This window comes from Temnothorax americanus, unplaced genomic scaffold, assembly GCF_048541705.1.
Source record: "Temnothorax americanus isolate GAGA-0224 unplaced genomic scaffold, ASM4854170v1 Scaffold2, whole genome shotgun sequence".
NCBI classification, from domain to species: Eukaryota; Metazoa; Arthropoda; class Insecta; order Hymenoptera; family Formicidae; genus Temnothorax; species Temnothorax americanus.
In genome coordinates, this window is record NW_027509338.1 from 6,748,115 (window position 1) to 6,765,250 (window position 17,136).

Below are 17,136 nucleotides of genomic sequence, written 5' to 3' on the forward strand. Positions count from 1 at the left end.
GATTGGACGCGCGAAACGAGTGGGGCGCGGGACCGCGGTGGCGCCTCGTAGGCTCCGCCAATCGGGCGCTCTCGCCGGGAATTTTTTATCCCGCTATTTACGCCGAGGACGGAGAAGACGGTTCCCCATATCCCTCCCGCCCTACCCGCCGACCGTGGTATCTCGCTCGCACCCGGGCGACGGGCACTCTCCGTCCCGTTCGCGCGCGCTCTCCCTGTGCGTTCGTCGGCGCAGGAGCGGCAGGAGAGGACACTCTCGTTTCGGGATCCGTTGAGGCAGCACGCGTATCGCTCTCTCCACGGGACAGGATAGAAAAGTGTCGGGTGTGCGTTACGCGCGTATCGCTCTTGTGTTTTCACGGAAACTCGGTGAAACGGCGCGCTCGTTTTCGCTTCGTTTTCGAACGTGAGCGTGTTCCGAGCCGCCCGCAGGGATACGCGATACACAGGCGCCTTACTACGAACCGTGGTGCGCGCTGGTGTGTGCGCGCGTCGAGTATACGGTGGACGTGTACGTGTACGTGTGCGTATGTGTGTGACAGAACGTCGCAGGAGGATGCGGCGTTGCCGGATGTAATAGGCGCGAATACGCGTACGTAGCGTACTGTACGGTGCGCGGCGGCGAGGCCGCCGAGGAGAGGAACAGGGACGCGCGCGCGTCCGACGGAAAGGGAGAGAGAGCGCGCGGCGTCGTCGATCGATCGATTTCGACTCGTTCGCCGGAGGTGGAAAATCGTCGAGCTGTTAGCGTTTGCCGCCGTATAGCCGCCGCGCCACACCGCCACACCGCCGTGCGTATTCGCGAGAGAGCATCGGTTGCGGCGATGCGCCACGGTGACATTTGCGGTGCGGTGCTATCGATGAAACAGATTTGACAACGTCGCGCTCTGCCCTCGCACACAAACGCGCGCGCGTATACACGTACCTAGAAGGGAACTTGGGGTGGCTGGTTGGTTGGCTGGCTCGCTGGCTGGCAGGCAGGCAGGCAGGCAAGCAGGCTAGCGGACGGGCAAACAGGGCAGGCCAGGCAGACGGCTTTCTTGTTCCGAGGACGGTGTTCCTGGTCGCGCCGTCTCTCTTTCCTACCTCCATTGCGCTTACTCTTCCTCTCCCCCGGCCCCTCTTGCCTCCTCTCCCTTGTCTCGGTCAACTCAATTGCGCTCTCGTTCTCTCCCTTTCTCCCTCCCTCTCCTCGGCTTCTCTCTTTATCTCTCTCTCTCTTGCGCGCGCGCGCTCATGCCGCACGTACCGTTGAGAGCCTCTCCCTTCCCCTGCCGTGCTCTTTCTCTGCCTCTCTACCCCCTCTCCCCACCTTACCTCGAACGGATCGGGCGAGTCCACTAGGCTTGCGAGGGGTGTTCGGCAGACCTCGTCTCTAGTCGGCCTCGATCCGCGGAGTGCGTTAGACGCCGCGAGTCGATCGCTCCGGTACACGGACATACGCGAGCCGTAGCATACGCGAGTACGTCGTGGGGCCCGCGAATGCCATTGCGCGTTACCTGCGCATAGCCGCGGCCCGCGGCAGTCCGTATTGCGGCCAATTTGCCCGTTCAGCCTGGGACGCACTCGATCGGCGTATATCCGTACGACGGCCATGTTTGGTGTTTACGACGCGAGGGGGAGCCGCTGACGTCACACGGGACGAGAGCGCGAGCGGCCGATCTCGGCCGAACGAACGCGACCGGGCGGCTACGGGCGACGGACGACGGGCGGCAGCAGCGACAGGCAAGCCGAACCGACGACGACGACGACGACGAGGAGGAAAAACGTGCCGCGCCACGCCGGTGTAGCCCACCACCGCCGATACGCGTCGCGCGCGCCCGCGCACAACGAGCGCCGTCGTCGAATAAGGAACCGCGACACGGGACACGGGCAACCCGTGCGATAGAGGACCGGCGTCGTCGCGTCTCGTGTATGCGCGCGTATACTTACGTACGCTCGCGTAGCGCGAAACTGGAATCGCTCACCGGGCGCCGCTGTCCGGCTCCCTCTTTTCCGATGGGACGCGCGAACCCGCCGATCTCGCTCGCCGTGGTCACCGCCGCTACTGGCTTTTCAAAAAACATCGCGCATCGCGCGCGCGTCACCTTCTTCCCCGGTTTCTCCGCCGTCACGCCGCTAGCGTTCTCTCTGTAAAAACGCACTTGCCGCGCGCGACCGATCGCTTCGCCGGAAAAAGGAGTAGCGATCCGGGCGATGCCGAGCAACGTTGCACGGCTCTATCGGGCGACGACGGCGACCCGTCGTGACTGACGACGCGTGTCCGACGATGCGCGACGCGGAGCCGCGAACGAACTGACTCGATCGTCAACTCGAAGATACGATCGCGCCACGTGGTGATCGCGCACGTGTCCCACACGCGTCTCCGGCTGCACGCAGCGCTCAGAGGTGCCGCGATCGATCGGAGCGGACGATCGTCCTCTCGCGCGACGCAACGTACGACGCGCACGTGCACTCGGTGATCGCGCTCGACGCTCGACTTACACCCGCGAGCGCGCTCGCGTCTGCGTTGGTGTCGGTGCGTACACATACGCGCGTGTCTGTGATCGATCCGTCTGTGCCGCCGGTGTTGTTTGTCGTGCCGGTTTTTATACATATGGTGTTTCGCGGGATACCTAGCGCGATACGCAGCCACGAGCCGAACGGGGACCGAACGAGGATCGTCCGGGTTAAGTACGTCCAGGATTAAGGACCGCTCCTCCGTCGAAGCAGAGAACCATGGAGCTGGGTGACAGAGTTTACGCCGCGGAGCGGATCACGAAAAAGAGGGAAAAGCGGGTTAGTATCGCGCGCGGCCGCCAAGTGGCGCCACCAGCCGGAATCCGTCCGCGCGCCGTTACCGCCCCTCTATCTCTCCCTCCTCCTACCTCGCACCTCTTATCTCTCTCTTTCTCTCTTTCGCTGACAGCCGGCTTCGCGCGGCTGCCGCTTCCTCCGCGACGCTCCACACGGCTCCGGCGATATCGGACGTTGTGTGCGCCGACAGATATACTGGGCCCTCCCCTGTTACCTGCCGTAACACAATGCCGTTCGCGTCGCGTACTCTCGTCGAATCGCGAGAGCACGCATCACGGAGCATCGATCGTCGCCGATCCACCAACGGTTTTTTTTTCCATCGGCGAGATTATCGATTCGCTCCCGTTAACGAAATTCCGCGATTCCGCGCCCGTTACGCTCGCGACCCCCGTTGACGTTGACGCGAAGAGTAATAACGGCGCGACCCTTTCGAAACGTTCTCCGTTATTTCGAACGTAAAACGAAGGCTGATGCGAGAACGGTGAGAGGGAGTAAAATGCGAATAGAGAACTTTCCTCGAAAGGCGGCTCGTTTCTAGCGCGCGCGATAAGATCTCGGAGCAGCTCCGATTATCATGTATATTTTTTTTCTTATTCATCTCCACCGTGCGCAGCTCACGATTGAAGAAACGTTACAGGCACCGCCTCCGAATAGGTTGCGTCTGATAAATGGTTGCTCGCATCTGCTGAAGGCGATACAAATAATCACGCAATCGTGTAGGGAGGAACTTTTCCATTCGTCGTTAGCGCGCTTCATTGAAACGTTAATATGATATGATGGTCTCGGCTCGGCTTGGAGAATACGCGATTACGTTTGCTCGCGTCTTGTATATTATTGTCCTCGGTTAAACCAGCAGATTGAGCGAAAGATCGCTGGTAAAAGGAGCTATCCCAACCACGCATTCTGACACGGACTATACAATTTCTGGTTAACGGGAGTCTCCGGAGGCGGACGACGACGGTGGGCTCGCTGACGGATAGGAGAAAGGCTCGCCGTGCGCGACATGGCGATCAGCTGGTAGCGACCGGTGGCGCGTTTCTATGAAATGTGCGCGCCGTCGCAACTCCACGCCGCGAGCGAATGTAAAACTCCTCGTAAAAAATTCCTCGCGAGACTGTCGCGTAAACTGTCTCCCTGTCTCTCACTCGGAAATCGCGAAGACGATAAACTTGCCGGGTCGTGATTTAAGTCGCGCGATAACGTCGTGGAACAATTGCGAAATCGCCTTAACCCTTTGCGGTCCTGTGGACTCGACATAGCGCTTCGCGCCAGTCTTCCGCATGATTCTTCAGGCATTTAAATCGCCGCACGATTGCAATCTCGGCAAGCTACGTTCGTGGAATCTTCATAAATTCTCTCAAATAACAACAAAGACTCTTTGATTCGTATTATGCCCGCATCAGGCTATGAAATTTGATCAATCGGAACAAAGTTTATTAAACTTGAAATTAATGTTCTTTGTTCTGATTGATTAAATTTCAATCCAGTCTCACAATCTCAATAATGTGATACGGGCTTTAGACTCGCCGGTTGGATTAAAACGAGAACGAGATACATATGATCTTCGGTTCATTTGTGATAAATAATTTGAAATCGCTGGAAAACGACGTTAACTTCGCGCCGAAACTGACGGGCTACTTGGGTTGCATTCGGGGAGCGCGCTATTAGCGCTATTGCATTATTCTGTCTTTATCGCTCATCAGGTGTAAAACAAGGATAGAATAAGCAAATAGCGCTAATAGCGCGCTCCCCGAATCCAGCCATCGAGGAAAGATCTTACGATTTTTTATTCGGGTCGCATTTGCGAGATTTCCTTTCTTTCGCGATGCAATTGAAAATTATCCCGCGTCGTCTGCTTCGTATGCCATATCAAGTCGCCGTTTCACCGTCCGGTTTCGAAAACCAAACAAACCGATCGCTCGCGAGACGACTAGCCGCGCGTATAACGTGTCATAAAGCGTATTTTCTCCCCGTGAGTCGATGACACCGATTGTTAACGCTATCGACAAGTAACAATATCGGGTAACCGGCGTCCCGCGAAGGGGATCACGTCGATCACGTTCGTCCCCGCCAGCTTCATTCGTACTTAGGGCTTCATTCGCGCGGATCTGTGAAGTTGGCACGACGTTCTACGAATTTCAAAAAAATTATAAAAGTTCTGGTAGCACTTTTCATAGTTCTACAGTTTCTGATAAAAATTAAAAAGAGTTCCGCATTTCTTATATTAAAAAATCGAAATTGAAATAATGTCGTGCTAACTTCGCGAATCTAGCACGACACTTCTCCTCTAAAGTACCAAAATGCGTTGAATATTATAATATTTCACAAGAGTTCCCGATAGTTCTAATCAAATTCCACACATATATACAATTTTAGATCGATATTCCACCAATTAACATTTTTAAACAACTATGATGTTTGCGCCCAGCGTGACGGTTAATGACAAGTGTCGTGCTGAAGATTTTCCGCGGTTTAACGATTATTTTTGACAGTTCTAAAAGAGTTCTGTGCCTTAGAATTAGTCGTAAAGAAAATTCCGGTGATTAACAATTTTTTAAACAATTTTAACAGTTACGTTCAGCACGACGCTTAGTGAATATGTGTCGTGCTGATGATTTTCCGCAGTTCTGAAGGGAGTTCTCGGTAGTTCTAGCGGAGTTCTATGCTAAAATGGTTTAAAAATAGTAAACAGTCGGAACTGTTTGTAAAAATAATTATAAATCATAGAACTCCGCTAGAATTACCGATAACTCCTTTCAGAACTGCGGAAAATCATCAGCACGACACATATTCACTAAGCGTCGTGCTGGACGTAACTGCTAAAATTGTTTAAAAAATAGTAAACAGTCGGAACTGTTTGTAAAAATAATTCTAAATCATAGAACTCCGCTAGAACTACCGAGAACTCCATTCAGAACTGCGGAAAATCATCAACACGACACATATTCACTAAGGGTCGTGCTGAACGTAACTGTTAAAATTGTTTAAAAAATTGTTAATCACCGGAACTTTCTTTACGACTAATTCTAAGGCACAGAACTCTTAGAACTGTCAAAAATAATCGTTAAACCGCGGAAAATCTTCAGCACGACACTTGTCATTAACCGTCACGCTGGGCGCGGACATCATAATTTTTTAAAAATGTTAATTGGTGGAATATCGATCTAAAATTGTATATATGTGTGGAATTTGATTAGAACTATCGGGAACTCTTGTGAAATATTACAATATTCAACGCATTTTGGTACTTTAGAGGAAAAGTGTCGTGCTAGATTCGCGAAGTTAGCACGACATTATTTCAATTTCGATTTTTTAATATAAGGAATGCGGAACTCTTTTTAATTTTTATCAGGAACTGTAGAACTATGAAAAGTGCTACCAGAACTTTTATAATTTTTTTGAAATTCGTAGAATGTCGTGCCAACTTCACAGATCTCATTCGCGCCGCGTTTTGCGACGCGGACGTATCGCGCGTGTCATTGTTTTCCAACTGTCACGCCTGTGCATCGCGATGGGACAGCGGCGTGCCGTTTCTGTCATTGGCCCACCGCCACTGGGTGAGTTGCCCGTGGTACAATCGAGCCGGCCGTGCTATCGACCGTTCTCCGCGTCGCGAGACGGTTTCGAAAATTTACATTCGTTTTCTATCCGCTCGAGCGAGATCTCTCTTTTTTTCTCGTATTTTAATCGATTTTAGAAATTCGAGGACATCAACCGATAAGGTCGTATGTACCAGACATGCTGAAGATTACGAAGAGGATTACGAATTGGATTACGAAATTAGAATTCGATTATTTAGATAACTTTAATCTCAGTCTGATTTGCCGAACTCTGTCCTGATTGGTCCTGATGGATTTCTAATTAAAAACTCCACTGTAAAAATTTGAAAAAGATACGTTTTTTTTACAATTTACATTTCGGAAATTTTTTTCATGGGACAATGAGTAATAGAATTTATTGTGCGATTGGAAAATTGATGAAATTAATAAGTAATTTTTTCTCAAAACTGCATTTTTCAAGATGGTGCTTCTGATAAAAAATTTTAAACCAAATGTTTTAACTTGGATATGCGCATATTTTTAGATGTTTTTCATCTGATCGATTAACGGTTTTTTGACAGTTTTTACTAGCAAGATAATTATCATCTTTTGAAAATTTTACATTTTTTCTTACGTAGATAGTTATGAATATAAAAAATAAGGAAAAACTTGACTTTTTAAAGAACAAATTGCTTGAAGTATTAAGGCTACCATTTAATCTGAATTTTTTAATCAACATTTTTATAACTTGTATTGACTTATATTGACAATCATTAAGATTGTCAATATATATTTAATATTAATAGATATTAAAGCACAAATATATTAATTTAACATTTTTTTCTAATTTTTTTAAATAAGAAAATTTTAAGATTTCCTATTTTTCAATTTGCAAGATTTAGTGAAACGTGATATTTAATCTAAGAATTTAACAAATATATTAATAGAAGAAAAAAACTGAATTTAGTCTAAAACTATGAATAAAGAAAAAATTAACATTAATATTGAAATTATCGTATATTGAATTAATGCGATTTCTTTCATTCCTTTCCCTGATCAACATTCGTGATTTAATACGTGAATTTGCGTGCATTTCGGAGCATATTCAAAGCGTGAAATTTCTATTTAAATGTTCACGTATCACGGCTGTTAATTATCCGAGAAACCATTATTACTGTTATATAATTAATTATTATTGCTATTCATCAAATATTGATACGTCGAACCGCGAAATATCATCTCTAGCTGTTTTGAAACAGCGTTGCGGTTTCTCGAACAATCCAATAGTCATTTAAACAGGAAGCATGCATCTCGAATATGCGCCCGATACGCGAGCAAATTCATGTATTTAGGCATTTATGACTCCGTATGTACATACATACGTTTACTTCATTTATTACGTAAAGCTAAATTCCATACATTTGTTGCTTGAAACTTACTGAAGTCATTACACTGACTTAACTCTTAGCTGGCACACTTCACCAGAATCACATAGCTGGCACTCTGGGGCCGTTTCAGACCCCACCACTAAAATGCTTGCTGCGAGGAAGCTATTGATTTTTTTTTACTTCAAAAAAATTCCAAGATAGTCTTTGAATGTTGTTAACAAATGTCATAGGTTATTTTGATAAAATGTAATATTATAAGTATGAAAAAAATTGAAGAACGTAAAAGAAAACGAAAAGATGAATGTTTTCACTCAAAAATTATCAGCTCTTATATTTTAACTCTTCCATTTTTTAGTACCATTTTCGTATTATAGGGAGGCTTAAATTGGAGCTGAACTAGGCTGGGGCGTTTAACACCCCACAGTGCCAGCTAAGGGTTAACTCAGTTTTTCTCATCACTTTTTCCTTCTTAACGATCAGCTGTCATGCAGTTTGTTCTTTTCGTTCTTTTACCCGCGCCGTCAAGAGATCCGTCGATCTCTGAATACAAATATTTAATCTCGCGCGTTTATCTCTCCCTGACTTCAACTCATTGAATGACGGCGAAAACGAGCTTTCACCGATCACCCGGTTCGATCTGACCGACGATTGACAAAACATGTATGAAGGATCGATCGTAACGGCGCGTCTCCCGCGTCGAATTAATTATCCCGCCGTGATGGCCATAATTACGCGTGCCGATAAGCGAGTCGGTTCCTATACAGAATGGCCGATCTTATCGACGTTACGATCCGTCCGGCGTACGCACGGCGCGCAACACGTGGACGCAACGACGTAATTCTGACGTTGATGCGTAGCTGGTACGGGATAATGGTAGATCTAATTACGAGCAAATGTGAAACTGATTAATGCGCGATTACATGCGTCAGTGGCGGTTGCGCGTGGAGCGATGCCGCAGGGATCGAACGTCGCATCGCGAAACACGCCGCGATGTTTGCGATGTTTACAGACATTAAATATACGTGGGTCAGAAAAATGTAATGCGTCCTCCGCTCAGGAATTTTTCTCGTTCCCGTTTTATTCTTTTTTCCCCTTCAATTGTCGCTATTTTATACGACGTTAATATTTTACACGGATACCCATCATGTTTTCTCTCTTTCTCGCGTTTTTCGCAACATAGCAGTTTGATTGCAAATTCTCGCGCACAGACAGATATCCACGGTGGTGACGCCGCGATAATTGTGAGAATAATGAAACGACAACTCGCGCCCGCTTCCTCACGTGTCGCTCGACGCGGTGACGCTTATCGTATTTGCGATTGTATTAAATGATTCAATAATTTCTCTTCGTGCTCTCATATTTCGGCTTGAATATATTCGTGAATTTTTGTTGCCGCGTAGCGGTCCGCAGTTTGATCTCTCGGTCGTTCATTAAAACGCACGTGTTCACGTTGTACGATTTGACAACCATGGTCGACGATCGTAGAATTTAATCGTTCTTTCTTTGTTTTTAGGGCAAGATCGAGTACTTTGTCAAATGGAAAGGATGGAGCAAAAAGTGAGTACAAAATCGGAGATTTGTCGTTAGACGGAAGGAACGACGATCGTGATTGGAATGTGCAATTTCTCTTGCGTTTCAGATATAACACATGGGAGCCGGAAGAAAATATTTTGGATGTCAGATTAATCGAATTGTACGAGGAGAATCAAAAGAACGCGGAAGTAGTAGTGCCCACCAGAAGGCCGAGGCGAAGGGATACTAGATACAGTGTAAGAAAAAAAACTATACATTTGTTTCGTATAAATATTTTACTATTCTGAATAAATTGCGGGATAAATTTTATTAACATTTTTATTTATACGTATAGTTTGCAACGGTTTTTTACGTAAGTTACTTTATTCGTCCGCATTCGATTATGCATTAATTATTTCTAACAAATACATTTGTTAGATGCAAACTGCAAAAAAATTATCATCGAGTATGTATATTTTTCTAATGAAGACAGTCATTTATTTGTCGCAAGTTCTCTCCAATGCACAGAATGTATTTTATTTTTAGGTATTTAAGGTGATCCTAAAGCCGTGATCCTAGCCGGTTTTTTTCGGTTTTTTTCTTAGCACTAATCTTTTAATTGGCTTTATAGAAATGCAAAATTCTTGTCTAGAATTAAAGTACGCATCAAAATCTAGGTCATGATGGTCGAATTTATATCGAAAACGAAAAAAAAAATTAATATGTTTGGTTATACGTGACGACCACCACGTATAAATTCGACCACCATGACCTAGATTTTGATGCGTACTTTAATTCTAGACAAGAATTTTGCATTTCTATAAAACCAATTAAAAGATTAGTGCTAAGAAAAAAAACCGAAAAAAACCGGCTAGAATCACGGCTTTAGGATCACCTTAAGCTTAAAATTTTTATTATACATACATATATGTATACTTATATACAGGGTGTATGGAAAGATAAAGTCAGCCAATTAGGAGGTGAAAGAGAAGTTTGAGTAGAATATTCTATTGTGTATCCGCTATGACTCAGTAAGTACAGAGTTTTATAGGTACATACGATATGTTAGGTTTTACATATGCAAAATAAGCATTATCTCTTATCATGTTTTCCATCCTTCGATGTAAGGCTTCAAACACTCGCCTAGATGTCTTCATCGCGGAAATATCGCATCTGATATTCCTTCTCGATTACAGCAGCATTGCCATCACAAAGCCCATAAAGATAATTTATATTGCTATTTCTCATTGCTAAATTAATTTAGCTAAATTAGCATGGCAATGCAATGCTGCTGCGGCTGAGTGGGAATATCAGATGCGATTTCCGCGACGAAGACATTCTAGGGTGAGTCCCAATTGACGCTCGCAACGCTCTCAGAATTATTTCATCCTTGTTGTTTGTCAAATGTTAAACAAGGACGAATGATGCTCATGAGCGTTGTGAGCGTCAAGTGGAACGCACTCTTAATAGGCGAATAGTTTGAAGCCTTACTTCGAAGGATGGAACAGACATGATAAAAGATATGCTTATTTTGCAGATATTAGATATAAAACCTAACATACACCGTATGTATAAATCTGTATTTACTAAACCCTAGAGAATATAAAAGTTTATATACATTATCATTATGTATTCTACTTAAACTCTTTTTTCAACTCCTAATTGGTTGACCTTACTTTTTTATACACCCTGTATACAGTATACACTGCTACCATGTGGTGGCAAATTTGTGGATTACGGAGTTAACTGAAGAGATCATTTATCACTTCCGCATTACACTGAATCACTTTAATAGCTTAGTATCTCAGCGAACTTTATGGTGTTCTTTGCTGAATATAGCTGCTCCTAAAATCTTTCTTCATTTTGTAAAACATTCGTAACTTAAACTCGAGGGTTAATAGGATCATAAAGTTGGATTAGAGACGTGTTTTCTTGCGCATAACTTAATTGACGACAATCCTCATTTTCAGGAACAACTGTCTAATCTTGTTGTCGACGAGGAGCCCGGCGGAGACGAAAGGGTGGGCGAAGACAGTCAGGATGAATCGACGACGGGCAGCACTTCGGCGTCTCGTTTAAATCCAGTAGCCCCCGACGAGGACACGCTCCCAAGTTCCTTAGACAGCCATGAGTCTCCAACGCCGCCAGAGTTGGCATCGGCATACAGCGTCGATTCTGACAGCTCCAACAGCAGTATGGATACTCCCCTATTGCCTAGAAAAGAACGTATGAAAAGGAAGGCGGAGGTCCTTAGTGCTCAATCCGGCAAAATCGGCGTGACGATTACCACGAGCAGTCCTAGTAGTGGCAGTGGTAGTCCACCTCCGAGCAAAGTTCCTCGGTTATTGCCTTTAAAAAACAACCCCACAAATCCTTCTTATCACGTAAGTTTCGACAATTTGTGCGATAAATTATTGTCGCCGCGTTGAATGCCATGCTAAAATTAAATTATGACATTACGGGATGTTTTAATTTTCTACATGCTATAAAAAATTAAAAATATATGAATGAGACTGTTAAATTGTAGCTAATGTTGCATCAAAAAATCAAATGTCTGATACATACAAAACTCACGTAACTTGCATACATAAATTGTAATCCATTTAGATTAGGTAAAAGGACCCATTTAGATAAAAGAATAAAAATATCATTGACAGACACACATAACGCTCACGAAAGAAATAATTAAAAATGTTGATACAGAAGCAACATATTTTTACGTTACAGAGTCACAAAGCCAATGGTCAAAATCAGAGAAGGCCGTCATCCTCCAACAATGTGAAGTCAACACCGGAGGAACCTCTGCCGGCAGTGCCGACGACGCCGGCACCGGCAGTACAAGACAAAAAGCGTCCTGAAGCTGATGTACCTCATGGTCCGCCACCCTCTCTTCCACGCGCACCGCCAGCACCGCTGTCTCCTCAAATAGATACACCTTTGGAGCAAGTTGCAACGAAGAAGAGGCAGTTATCGGAGCAAAAGCAGGACAAAGCGAACGCGGTTGCTGCGGACAAAGCCAACGGTCACAAATCACCCAGCCCCACGGACTCTTACACTAATAACAATAGGTTACCCACTGTCGTGAATGGACACCACAGCCCTAACAATAACAATAATAACAATAACAATAACAACAACAACAATAATAATACTAGTTCAAACGTCAAGCAAACCGAGATTCCGAAGTCAGAGATCTACGTTCCACTCACAAATCCCGGCACGGATTATTGGCACGCGAGAAATCCCGTGGCTGATCAAGTGTTTATCACAGACGTTACCGTTAATCTGAAGACCGTTACCATCAGGGAATGCAAGACTGAAAAGGGTTTCTTTCGAGAGAGGGATCCTAAAGAAACTCTTTGAGCTTCAAGAATGATAACCATCATTTTTGACGGTCCTGCATCGGGAATATCCGCTCTAAGTTGTATTGAATTACAATGTGTAAATATAAATTATTTTCGGTCTTCGGATGTTAAGACGAGGATGTAATCATGATATCAAGGAAGTTTTCTAGCAATGAGTAAATTGAGTGACGACGTCACTCAATGTTGCTATGAAAATGACGAAAGCAGTCGGGCATCGCGCAAAGATCTGTACAATTTTGAGGCACCGATTGGAGTCTCAAGAACATCGATAGACGCTGAAACCAAATGCGGTCAATCAGAGTTCGATATGAAAATTCGCGAATCTTTTTTCCAAACTGAAAATTAATCGGTGTGTCCAGACGTGCGATTTTGTGTAAATTGATTGTAAAGACTAGACGACGTCGGTATGACAAGTTCATTACCGAATATACATCATACCTGCTATCACGACATATTTTAAAATGCTTGGTAGATTTTAACCACACGCTGAAGATCTGGAAAACATTAGAGGATGTATCTTCTAGTTGATTTTATCATTTGCTTGTCTTAGAACGCTAAGAGAATGCTATAAAGTAAAATCTTAGCTTTCGTTTTTACACTACGGGATATATATTATTATACGAGATATACCTAGGAAAAAAGAAGTATTTTTCTAATTCGTTTTTAGAATATTGAAACTGCTTCGCGGAAGCGATTGGGGGGTGGGAGACGTTCCGAGTTATTTTGAAGGAAAAAAAGAAAATAGTTTTCAATACAATGTTGTATCCATTCATCAATGAATTTTTGCTATGTACTGGGAAATAGAGTATCGCGAAAGAAAAATGTGTAAATTAGATTTTGAATGTACGTAAGAAAGTGTATGATTCAAGAATTTCGCGGACGATTACAAGATATCATGTTATTCACAGAAAGGCACAATTGCGCACAGTATTTCACTATCAGTGATGTTGCGTTTTCCCGGTTTCAGTTCAGTATCCGTGCAGTATCCGTTTGACGACAGATGCAATTCCGTATGATCGAGTGCTTTGTTTAATTTTGTGTTATTTTTCGTGTATAATTAAGTATTTTTTATTTAGTGTAGGACGTCTCGTATATATCGATTGACAGTCCCGCAAGATCATTGCATATCTCTTAGTGAATCTATTTTATTTGTGGATTCCGATCAAGCATCACCAAATGGACGCCTCCTTTGATCATAAAGGCGCGTCTCGAACGTTGAAATCAGTACAACAATCCAAATCTGATTATATTCCAAGCTTACACGCTACTCAGAATTCTGTTACCTCGTTTTAGCGATGCTGCATGGTGCATTTTGCACGCGCGCTTTCATAGTCATGGATGATATAGTTTAATCTATATTGTCAATCCAAGATTGACATCGGCTAATCTTTCTCATTATCACTACTTCGTCTACAGTGCACCCATTCTTTCCCGTGGTAAACGCTCCTATCACGCAGCAGAGCTTAAGACTGTTTCGTGATGATATAAATGAGAAGATTCTATTCACTGATTTGTGAGAATAAATCTATAAAACTTTAGTAAGAAAAATAATTAGAAAGAAACTGTGATTTACGGATGGTTTGCGCCATGATTGACGTTGTGTCTCAGCAGATTGATATTGCTTTCTTTCTCGAATTCAAGAAACAACGTATTTTGATACATTTTGAAAAAACGTACTATACAGTGTACCATATCCTCCTATCCTTTCTTATATTTTTTATTTTTTTTTAAATTATTTTTCTTATTAAAAATTGATTTTTTCTTCAATTGTTAAATTCTCTAATTGAGCTCGTTTATTTGATTCTATACGGAGCAAATCCCATGCACTGTAGTGTGATAGAAGCCACGTAAGAAAGAATAAAGAATCCTGATTACCGAGTTAAATTCGAAACAGATGAAGGAATATGTTTGAAGACAAAAAGAGATTGTAAGAATACAGGTACACACATACAATAATTAAGCTAGTAATTTTCATCGGCTACCGATATGACAGGAATCATATCCGGAAGATGTTCTGTGCGCCTAGTAAAGATCAATCATCTATATACTTTCGCTGGTTTCGCGTCTAGCAAAATGAACACTTGCGTTTATTTGCGAACGAATGAAATGTTTCACATGTACTACGTTTACGCGAGCGTTACTTCTGTAGTAACTTCACGATATATCACTCGTTTACGCGGAGTAAATTATCGTAAGTTACTACAAAATCCCGTTTACGCGAAGGAATTATCGTAAGTTACTACAGAAGTAACGCTCGCGTAAACGTAGTAATGGGCCAGTGTATTTATAGTCAGATATTATATTTAAAAACGTCTTAAGTTTGAGTCTCCATCCAGCCAATAAAATGATCGTATAACATCTAAAAACATTACTTAAGACGATCTTGAAATAAGAACTTTGAGTACCGGCCATATACTCCTTTCTCGCGTATTTATACCAACGGAAATTGGGCGAAATTATACCGGTGTCAATCCTTGGTTCAGTTTCTTGACGCGTGTATTGGGCACGTGAGGTAAAGGTACCAATACCTGGACACTTAAGCATAGGAAATGTACCAATACCTGGACACGTATCTGTGTCTGGATACCTTTAAAAAAATATGTACCTTTACCTTACAGCATCGTTGAAGCGCGTAGCGGTTGCTTGTTGGAGCGGCATACGACAGCGCGGGGTAGGACTCCTGTTGTGTGTGTGTGTGTGTGTGCGTGTGCGTGTGCGTGTGCGTGCGTGTGCGTGTGCGTGTGCGTGTGCGTGTGTGCGTGTGTGTGTGTGTGTGTGTGTGGACAGCGTTATATTAAATAAAAAAAGTTTCTCAGGTTAAATATATATTAAATGCGTAGGATTTAATATATATTTAATATGCATATATATAATATGTTAAATTTAAATATATACGTTGCTTATTTATTGTAACTAATACGAAGATTTTTAGATTTGTACATCCTTAATGTAGCTGTAATTAGACTGTACATGCGCGGTGTGTCTCGTTTGAGAGCGCAGCGTGATCGGTACAACGTTATGTCCTGCGTTTAGCACGCTATCGCATCAGATTATACTGTATCCCAACGACCGTACCGTTGGGATCCGGCGAGGTTTTAGAGTAATTTATCAAAAACGGAAATTCCGACGACTTCTTCTTGGACGACAAAAGAAATAGATCTGTGTGTTTGCATGTTTGTTTCTTTTTTTTTTTAAACGGGGCCACTTGCGTAAAATTAGATTGACACATTCGTTGCGGTTATCAATGCAGAAGATTGAGGTATACATTTCAATTGTTGTGTAATTTAAACCACTGTATATATATATATGGAAAGCGTTTTCCTGTAAAAAAAAATTGTACATAACTGGATGAAACTTGTACGTTTCGCCGTAGCGGGCGGAACGCGTGAGACGGATGGCTTATATAAATCTTTGAATTATCAGTTGTACATAGAGAAAGAGAAGCGGAAGCCCCTCCCCCCTACCCCTTTAGTTGTAAACGTAAAATTGCAACCAAGTCTATACATATAGAGAGAGAGGAATCCTTTTCTTAGCTTTAGAACTTCGAGATAGACTGTGCGCGTACCTTCGATATTGTTTCTGTACTTATAAATATATTCAGACTACTTATACGATAAAGGAGGAAAAGAGAAGAAAAAGGGAGAGAAAAGAAGGGCACGAAACGATAACGCAGTGACTACGCAGGCATATACGATACGTGAACCCCGGTAGCACCAAATTCAACGGTAATTTTAGTTCTGTCTGGTACAGATTCCTTATATTTCAATAAAATCTCTACTTGAAGTCAGGCTGTTTCTAGATCCTAGATTATTTCTTCCTCGCGAATCTCTGTGGCACTCGCGCGTGCCGTAGTGTCATACATTTGCCTTGTATCCATATAATAAGTAAGTATAATATAATACAATAAGTTACGCATAACTCGTATGTTGCCTTGTACATAATAATTATACACAATTCGTACAATAGTTGCGTACAATTCGTCTTTTCGACCCGTGAGTTTTACGAACTTGAGCAAACAAAACGATGATGTGATCAAGACGAGAAGTGAGACGACAGTTTCCATTTATTTCTTCTACATATACTTTTTAATTAACTAGTGAATAAAAAGTACTTTACAACAGAGCTGGGACTTGGTTGAACATTTCGAGCCGATTTCGTTGTCGACGCCTACCATCTCCCTTTCGACATTCGTATCATAACATCATCGAGCCACCAGACACGTGTAAGTAAAGCGTGGGTGCTTTATCCTTCATTTCAGGAACGCTCATAGTATAATTGATATATATCGATGGAATTATAATCATCTTAAGCAATATGAAATAAATATAGTTAGTTATTAATAACAAAAGAATTTAAAACACAGAATTATTTAAAAAAAGAAAGTATTAACTATAGCCAGTTTTTTACACGTTTAAAAAAAATTACTGAAGTTCGCGTGCGTTTCCTTTAATATCGCGCGCGATTTTGAAGAAATCTTTTCAAAACCGCGTGTGTTTTTCTCTTGAAACCGCGTCCGGATTTTTTATACCGCGGCGGG

General features: G+C 43.2%; 2 protein-coding genes across 3 annotated transcripts in view; one reads left to right on the forward strand and one right to left on the reverse strand.

The window, feature by feature from the left end:
• The window catches only part of LOC143896978 (ras-related protein Rab-37), a 175,039-nt gene extending 173,892 nt beyond the window's left edge, over positions 1–1,147 (reverse strand). The window contains exon 1 of the mRNA XM_077405215.1: positions 925–1,147. The gene's annotated coding sequence lies outside the window, so the exon portion shown is untranslated. The remainder of the gene's footprint in view (positions 1–924) is intronic.
• On the forward strand, positions 238–16,382 carry LOC143896976 (polycomb group protein Pc). Of its 2 annotated transcripts, XM_077405207.1 has the most exons (6): positions 238–591; positions 2,619–2,777; positions 9,236–9,279; positions 9,362–9,491; positions 11,205–11,618; positions 11,962–16,382. In XM_077405207.1, exons 2-6 carry the CDS (start codon positions 2,718–2,720, stop codon positions 12,595–12,597), a joined length of 1,284 nt encoding a protein of 427 aa, XP_077261333.1. In that variant the 5' UTR covers positions 238–591; positions 2,619–2,717; the 3' UTR covers positions 12,598–16,382. The 2 variants fall into 2 exon arrangements, with proteins under 2 accessions (XP_077261333.1, XP_077261332.1); XM_077405206.1 differs by lacking the exons at positions 238–591; positions 2,619–2,777 and adding an exon at positions 6,146–6,352.
• The last annotated feature ends 754 nt before the right edge of the window (positions 16,383–17,136 follow it).